Source organism: Spermophilus citellus, assembly GCF_964194105.1.
Source record: "Spermophilus citellus genome assembly, chromosome: 6".
Taxonomy (NCBI): Eukaryota; Metazoa; Chordata; class Mammalia; order Rodentia; family Sciuridae; genus Spermophilus; species Spermophilus citellus.
In genome coordinates this window covers 20,765,589-20,773,702 of record NC_138187.1, presented here as the reverse complement: position 1 = coordinate 20,773,702, position 8,114 = coordinate 20,765,589, and the positions used below count along the sequence as shown (strand labels likewise).

Sequence of the window (8,114 nt, the reverse complement as noted above, 5' to 3'; positions counted from 1 at the left end):
CCTGCCACCTCTGATGGGATGAAGTCTGACCCTCACTGAGGATTTCCTCTAGGGCCCATGTGATCTGCAGAGGAGTTCCTTCAGGAAGAGCCAGAGCAGCTTCTGCCATGAGGGCCAATGTCCTAGGTGAGTGCTGTCCTCTTTCCAAGCCTGGACTAGCTCTGGGGATGCGGGCCCAGTGGTCCAGTCCAGGCTGGGGCAGCTGAGCCCCAAGCCCCCAGGGCCAGGGCTGCAGGGGACTTGAGAAGCCTGACTCTGTATCATCTCCTACCAACGGCACCCTTGGCAGCTGTGAGAACTCACTGCTTTGGGGAGTCCTGATCTGGCTGTGCCAGGTGGGCACTGAGGAGGAAGAGGATGGCTGGGAATGAGAAGAGGTAAGGGGTAATTCTGGCACATCCTCCCTAGCTGCCTCTATCCTCTAGGCTGCATGTGACCACATCTTGTCTCCATGGGAACACTGCATACCTGACCCTCCACCTCCCTATCCCTGCCCCTGCTTTTCTGTCCCCTCTCCCCTCTACCAGAAGCTGGACAGCTTTTATTGAGTACAATTAGGAGTAGTGAGACAGACCTGGTGGTACACGCTATAAACCCAGTGGCTCAGGAGGCTGAGGCAGGAGGATCAAAAGTTCAAAGCCAGCCTCAGGACTTATCAAGACCATAAGCTACTTGGTGAGACCCTGTCCCATGAGAAAAAAGTTTGTAACAGGACGGGGTATGTGGCTCAATGGTTAGAGCCACTAGGCTCAATCCCAGTTACTGGAAGAAAAATGAGTTTTGAGCAATGGTACCTTCTGTTGTTTGCTGGGACATGGGACGGGGAGAAAGAGGTGTGAGGAGGGGCCACTGGCCCAAACATGTGTCCAGCATCCCCCTACCTATCCCTTCTGAATCCCGTCCCCCAGCTTACCTCTGAGGACACACTATTCTGGGAAGGCTCAGGAGACTGACACCCATGACTCAGAGCCCCCTGACCTCCAGTGCTCAGGGAGACTGGATTTTAATACAAACAATAAGAGAAAAGGCCGAGGAGGAGCTGGGGAGCTCCCTTACATGCAGCCCTGTGGCTCTTGTGCCCCAGCCTCTTCGTGTCTGTCTCTGGAGGCCCTGAAAGTCCAGGGAAAGAAGCACCTGTGGGCCCATTCAACAGCCATGAGTGGTGCCCCTGAGGTCACTGAGGATCCATGAGGCAGGGCCCCCTCCCAGAACTATTAGGTTCCAACATCCTTTTTCGATCCTGTCCTGTTGCCTCAAAAACAGTTTTCCTAGAAAAAGAAAAAGTGTGGCAAAAAGCCTTCCTTGCTCAGCTCCGCCCCCATCCCTTCACCCTGCCCACTCAGCACTCTGGACCTGCCCTGCTCTCAGAGCCTGCAGTTCCAGAAATGCCTGAGGCTGCTCTGCCCTGAGCCCTGGGTGCCTTGAGACCAAACTGGAGCCAGCAGGAAGGTGAGTGGCCCTGTACCCCATTTTCCCCACCCCTCCCTTGACGTGATCTGTTAGAAAACGCCATCTGTTAACCTTTGCTGCAGGGACAAAGTTTGGGGAGCCCTGCAGGAGCCAGATCAGAGCTGAGAGACCATCTGACCCTTGGGCTCTTTCTCTTCATTTCAGTTCTGTTGTTTCCTGTAGGTTAAACCCACAGGTTGGATTTTAAGACAGATGTGTGCCTGGATCCAGCTGAATGATAAGGATGGTAACCCTGATGTACCCATTCCCAAACCCCACCTTCCTTCCAGAGGATAGCCATTCCCAGGACTGGCTCCTCACCCGCCCCACTGTGGACCCACAGAAAACAGCTCTGCAGTACCCACTCCACACCTCCACCAATCCCCTGTGTGCCCAGGAGGACACAAGCCTGGGTCCCTGCCCAGCTCCTGCTCCAACATCTTCGAGGTGCTCCTTTCACTTGATCGGGCACCTATTTGATCCCTTGACTGGGATTCTACCTCCCAGTTCTTTTCCCATGGACCACCCATCTCAATAGACAACTCCAGCCTGGCCCGAGTCCCCTTCCCCTCTTTTTCTGAGTGATCAGTTTTGCTCATTCATATGCTCATTCAACTGACTAGGCCCTCAGGACCAGCCAAGTTCAACTGCTCAATCAGTCCCATTGGTCCTGGAGCCAAGATGGAGCTTGGTGGGCAAGTGGGATCCCAGGCCTGGCTGGCCTGAGGTGTTTCCAGATGTGAAGGGCCCAGAGAGGGGAACATCAGAGATGAGCCCACTGGGGCTGTGTCTCAGCAGGGGAGGAAGAGCAATGAGCTGCATGTTAAGAGTTAGGATGGGCAGGGCAGCTAGTGCACGGCCGGTGGGAGAGGACTTGACTGACATGCAAGAGACCCTGGGTTCCACCCTCAGCACCACAGACAATACAAAACAAACGAAAAACAAACAAAAAGGAACAGGCAGAGCCTGCAGGAATTTCTCAACTGCTGAAGAAATCACTAGAATCACTGGGAGAGCTTCCAAATCTGTGTATCTGGACTCTAACCCCTGATATTGCTAACAATGTTCTGGGCTGTGGGAAGGCACAGGGGACATGTTCTGCAAGTAATCAGAAGGTGCAGCCTGAGCTGTGAACCACAGCACTGAAGTTAGACCTTCTTTCCAATCCCAGCTCCCCACTTAGTAGTTTAGAAAAGCTGGGCAAGTCACAGGACGCCCTGCAGCCTCAGTGTCCTTATCTCAAAGCAACAATCCAGCAAATGCTGTTTTGTGAAAGGATTCAGAGAAGCAGAGCAGGCGCTGGCCCCTGACTCAGCAGCATGGAGCTGGTCCAGGACACCTCCCGCCCTCCACTGGTCAAGGTGAAGGGGGTCCCGCTCATCAAGTACTTTGCAGAGATGGTGGGGCCACTTCAGAGCTTCCAGGCTTGGCCCGATGATGTGCTCATCAGCACCTACCCCAAGTCTGGTAAGTGAGGAGGGTCACCCTGCTCCCCCAATGGGGCGGCAGTCCCCACCTTAGTCTCCAGGGCCCAGCCCTCCATCCTGCTCATGTCTGCTTCTCTCTCTTTCCAGGCACCACTTGGTTGAGCGAGATACTGGAGATGATCTATCAGGGTGGTGACCTAGGGAAGTGTCACCGGGCACCCATTTACATGCGTGTACCCTTCCTTGAGTTCAAAGTTCCAGGGGTCCCAACAGGTGTGTGGCAGAATCCAGGGGCAAAAGATCTTAAAGAAGGTCACTCTGGGCTCCATCTCATCAATCTGCTGCCTGCACCTTAGGTCTGGAAACTTTGAAAGATACACCCGCCCCTCGGCTCATTAAGACACACTTGCCCCTGGACCTGATTCCCCAGAGTCTGCTGGATCAGAAGGTCAAGGTGAGTGGCAGTGGAGGCCACTAGGCCATTCCAGCTTTGGTCCTGTTCTGCAGGAAAAGTCTCTTCAAGCTTTGTCTCTGCACAAGTGGGAGGGCCATGTGCCCTCACTGTGGTGGGGCCAAGACGTGAGGAGAGCAAGACCCTTCAGTGCAGACCCGAGGGCAGGGGAGCCTGGTGCTCAGAGGCTCACAGAGGGGCTAGAGGGTCCCCTGCCTGCCTTGTTCTCCATCTGGGTGTGTGGTGGAATCCCAGGGGTCAGGTTAGGATGAAGTATGGCTCCAGGGACCAGCCAGGAGTCTCCCATCAAAGCTGAGTTCAGATCCCAGCTGCCGTAGCCATCCCTTAGGTCTCCAGCAAGTCAGCCTCAAGGCCTCAGCATGTTCCCTCATCAAGCCAAGAGGGGACCTCCCACAGGGGTGCTGTGAGGGGGCCAGGCAGGCAGGAGGGAGGCAGTCCTGGGGTGTGTGCGTGGGGTGGTGTAGCTGGCAGTGGGTGTCGTCTGTCCTTGCAGGTGATCTATGTTGCCCGCAATGCAAAGGACGTGGCTGTCTCCTATTACAACTTCTACAAAATGGCCAAGGTGCACCCTGACCCTGGCACCTGGGACAGCTTCCTGGAGAAGTTCATGGATGGACAAGGTGGGCCCCAATCTGGAGGAAGGAGAGGGCTGGAGTTTAGGAAGCCCACCTAAAACTCATACTATACCCTGCTGGTCCCCTTCCCCAGTGTCCTATGGGTCGTGGTACCAGCACGTGCAGGAGTGGTGGGAGCTGAGCCGCACCCACCCTGTGCTCTACCTCTTCTATGAAGACCTGAAGGAGGTGAGACTGCCTGCCACTGCTTCCTTCCATGTCCCACCCAGGGGACTGGAACCTCAGGGTTCCTGACAAGGTCCAGGACCCTCCCCTTTGGCAGGCCCACCCCGCCCAGGGTTGCCCACACTGCCTTCCTGGCATGGAACCACAGAGCCAGCCCAGCTCAGACCCAGCACAGCCCTCATCTCCTAGCACCTGGCTCAGCTGCACATGCCCGGGGCTCTGCCAACCCTGGGGCCTGTTTCCTGAAAAAAGACTTTCCTTGCCCTGTCTCATAAGACACCAAGCAGGGCTCAGTCCTGGACCCTAAAAGGAGTGGGTCTAGGGAAACAGGCCCAGAGTGAAGCAGCTGGGGCTGAGAGGTTTCCAAGTGGAAGGGCCAGATCCCTCGGGACACCAGAGAGGGGATTTCTGTTGTGTATCCTCCTTAAGAAATCCAAGCCCCTCTGAAGAGCCTGTGCCTTGCTTCAGAACCCCAAAAGTGAGATTAGAAAGATCCTGGAGTTTCTGGGGCATTCCGTGTCAGAGGAGACTGTGGATCACATCATCCAGCACACATCCTTCAAGGAGATGAAGAAGAATCCCATGGCTAACTACAGTACCCTTCCGACTGAGCTCATGGACCACGACATTTCTCCCTTCATGAGGAAAGGTGGGTGCTGGCCAGGGTGGGTGGCTGCAGAAGGGAGGGTTGAAGCAGCTGCCAGAGCTTGCCCTGAGCCACCTGGGGCCACCTGTGTGGGTGGGGACTCAGCCTCTTTTTTCCCTCCCCAGGCATTGTGGGGGACTGGAAATCTGCCTTCACTGTAGCCCAGAATGAGCGCTTTGATGCACACTATGCTAAGAAGATGGCAGGCTACAAGCTCAACTTCCGCTACCAGCTCTAAGTGGTGTCATGGGGAGCCACTGCAGGGGGAGCATGGGCACAAGCCTGACCTATGACCTCAGGAATAAAATATGATGTGTCCAACAGGAGGCCACCTGACACTAACTAAATCCCACTGGGACCAAGTAGGGCCCTCTGCCCGGCAGCCTGCCAGGACCATGTGCCCTTCCTGGGTGGGAAAGAGGGTGTGCAGAGGGAAGGCCCAGGAGACATGAGAGAAGAGGAAGGACGTTGGATCCTGTAAGGTCCTCTGTTGCCTCCTCCCTCTAGTCTCCTAGCCTGCTTCACTTTTGGGGGACTCTTTACAAGCCACCAGTTACCTCTGGGCCACATTGAGGGAGGGGGAGCAGCCATCTGCGTAGGCGATGTCTTCAAACACAATGGAGTTTTCACCCGAGACCTGTAGGATGCAGACAGGAGGCACTGGTCAGAGGCTTCCAGGAAAGGCCAGCCTCCTCTTGGCCTGGAGCCCTGGACCAGCAGGAACCCTGAGAGTTCCAGGCACCTCCAGGCCTCACCTTCCCCTCTGAAGTCAAGGGGTCCAGGTCCTCTTCCCACTCCCTGTTGCTCCAGAGCTGGTCCTCAGTGAAGGTGGCCTAGGGCAGAAGTCAAAATGCAGTGAGAGGAGGGGTGAGACACCATCCTCAAAGGGTCATGCTAGAATGACAAGGGGTCTGTTACCACTCAGGACCCCTGAGTTAAGAAGATAAAGCAACCCAAAGGGCAGCAGGCAGGTGTCCTGAAGGCCCAGGGGGAAGAGCATTCAGCCTGCATCAGGTTACATGTGACCCGTTTCACATGGGTCAGCATCAGCTGGAGGGGTGAAAGCGAGAGTCAGGAGGTCTGGGCCCGTGCACCCAGCTTGCTGTAGTCTGACTGCCCAGATGAGGAAGGACAGGAGGGCAGAGCGGCCTGCTCTCTGGGGGTAGGCTCAGGCTCAGGCTGGGCAGGAGGGATTCACAAGGTAGAGGCAGGTCCTTGAAGCTGTGAGGCCATGAGAGCAGAAAAGAGAAGGAATTGAAAGATGACCCCATGCCCTGTCTGGGGTCTGGTTGTGACGAAATTCCTCTCTGTGGAAGCTGCCTTACCTGCTGTGGGATGTGTGGATCAGGACATGGTGGAAGCAGGTGGTCTGGAGATACTGAGTCAATACCAGCTGCCCCTATGGATAAGGCCTCGGGGTCCATCTCTGGGTTGGCTGTCCACTGGGTGGCTTGGATCATGCAACGGTGGCTTAAGACAGCCCAGTGGATCACTTGCCAGGAGCCTGGCCACCCATTCCCAGCTGGACACTCACTCTTTGCCTTCTTCATCAATGTCGTCTACCTCATACCTGTGGGGGAACGGAAGGAGGACACCGGGTGTAGCCAGGTGCCCACTGAGAGCCAGGGAGCCAGAAAGAGGAGGAGGGGGAGATGGAGAGTGGGAAAGTGGCCCGAGGAGCCCAGTGCCTCCCACACCTCCTGCCCAGGTGCCCTCGGGGAAGCTCTTCTCCCACTGTGCACACAGGCTGAACAATGCCAGCGGAAGAGGGTGTGGTGAGCAAGGTTCAGCGGGATGAGTGTCCACTCACTTGTTGGTGGCATGGCTGTAACTGACCACCTCTGCCAGGATCCACTGCTCATCCCCATCCACAGCCTTGACCCGCGCAGCCACCTTGTCTCCAGGCTTGGCCACATAGTCCCCTGAGGCTGGAATGGCTCCACAGAGGGGTGGGGGCCTGTGAGTGGAAGGAGCATTAGTCTGGGCCTGGACACCAGGCCCCCCCTGCTGGCTGCCACCCTCACTTGTCACCAGGCTTCCCGATCCACAGGGGCAGGGTCATGGCCGACTGCTGCAGCAAGGTCATCAGCACCCCTCTGCGCATAATCTTACAAGGTGGCTCCGAGGCATTATACAAACCCGCAATTTTGGCCGCTGTGGGTCGGACGTGCACCCTTGAGGCCCCAGGGAGGTGCACCTCGCCTGAGACCCCCGGCACCCTGCCCTGTGCTGTCAGAGGAGCTCAGCAGGGAGCCCCCACCTCCCCAGTTTCCACCAAGGGTCCAGCCCCTTCGCTGTCCATCCACGAGATGTCCAAGTTGGGACCCTGACAAGCTAAACTGCCAGGGTGATGAGGTGTGGGGACAGTTGTCACCCTTGAGGGGAGGAGCTAGAAAGTTTCCAAAGGGTGTTTTGGAGGTGCAGTCACCTCTGTCTCCTGACCTGGGCACCGTTGACCTGAGTGTGCTGGGCCATCAAAAGTTGAGAAACAATTATTCAGTGTGGACCTTTGGCCTCTCAGGCAGGCTCCACGCACCCCTCAACTTCAAACAGAACCAAACTGGCAAGGAGACAAGACCAAGGGCCGAGGGGTCTGCCCACCATGGCAAGACAGGCAGGGAAGCCAGGGCAACGTCGTCTGTGGGCCTGGAAGGCAGCACCTGGGTGGCAGCCACACATGGGCCTTGCTTCAGGATACAGGGTGGGGCCCTGCTAAGCCCCCAGGTACCCCCCCACAGCAAGAAGCAGAGTGGGCGGTGGGAGGAAGGAGGGAGGCACAGGCCTTGTGTCCCAGAAGAAGAGAGAACCAGGACGTAAGGCCAGAATCACCCCTGTCCTGGGGAGAAGTAGGGAAATCCTGAGGACAATAATGGGCTGCAAAAGGTCATTCCCCCCATCATGGCCACATATCATGCACATAAGGAGCCGGAAACCTCCCTTCGCCCAGTGATGCCACAGCCGTTTCAACATCCTAGTGCAACACACTACACGTAAATAGACCTACTGTGTGGCCAATAGTATAAAAGTAGAGCGTGTTCAATTATAGCACACTTGATGACAGTAAGCAAGGGTGAATATTTAGGTTTTTATGAGACTTCACTTCTGATCATTAGAGTCTTTGGACCTTATAAAAAAATAAACTGGAAAGCAATGCCCCCTGTGACACCAGCTCATGTTTACTGCATCTCTTGTTTCCATCGAGAGACCACATGGAGGTGGGTGCAGTGGTGAAGGCCTACAATCCCAGTGACTCAGGAGGCTGAGGCAGGAGGATTGCAAGTTCAAAACCAGATTCAGATCCTGAGTAACTTACTGAGAAC

The 8,114-nt window shown here is 56.0% G+C and overlaps 2 protein-coding genes across 2 annotated transcripts; one reads left to right on the top strand and one right to left on the bottom strand.

Moving 5' to 3' along the window:
* The first annotated feature begins 581 nt into the window (after nucleotides 1-581).
* LOC308651751 (sulfotransferase 1A1-like) lies at nucleotides 582-5,165 on the top strand. Its single transcript, XM_081299221.1, has 8 exons — nucleotides 582-1,449; nucleotides 2,726-2,916; nucleotides 3,024-3,149; nucleotides 3,233-3,330; nucleotides 3,842-3,968; nucleotides 4,057-4,151; nucleotides 4,617-4,797; nucleotides 4,920-5,165. Exons 2-8 carry the CDS (start codon nucleotides 2,769-2,771, stop codon nucleotides 5,030-5,032), a joined length of 888 nt encoding a protein of 295 aa, XP_081155347.1. The 5' UTR covers nucleotides 582-1,449; nucleotides 2,726-2,768; the 3' UTR covers nucleotides 5,033-5,165.
* Nucleotides 5,166-6,236: 1,071 nt separating this feature from the next.
* On the bottom strand, nucleotides 6,237-6,943 carry LOC308651756 (SAGA-associated factor 29-like). Its single transcript, XM_081299226.1, has 3 exons — nucleotides 6,819-6,943; nucleotides 6,605-6,751; nucleotides 6,237-6,364 (listed from the first exon to the last, which is right to left on the bottom strand). Exons 1-3 carry the CDS (start codon nucleotides 6,896-6,898, stop codon nucleotides 6,325-6,327), a joined length of 267 nt encoding a protein of 88 aa, XP_081155352.1. The 5' UTR covers nucleotides 6,899-6,943; the 3' UTR covers nucleotides 6,237-6,324.
* Nucleotides 6,944-8,114: the final 1,171 nt, after the last annotated feature.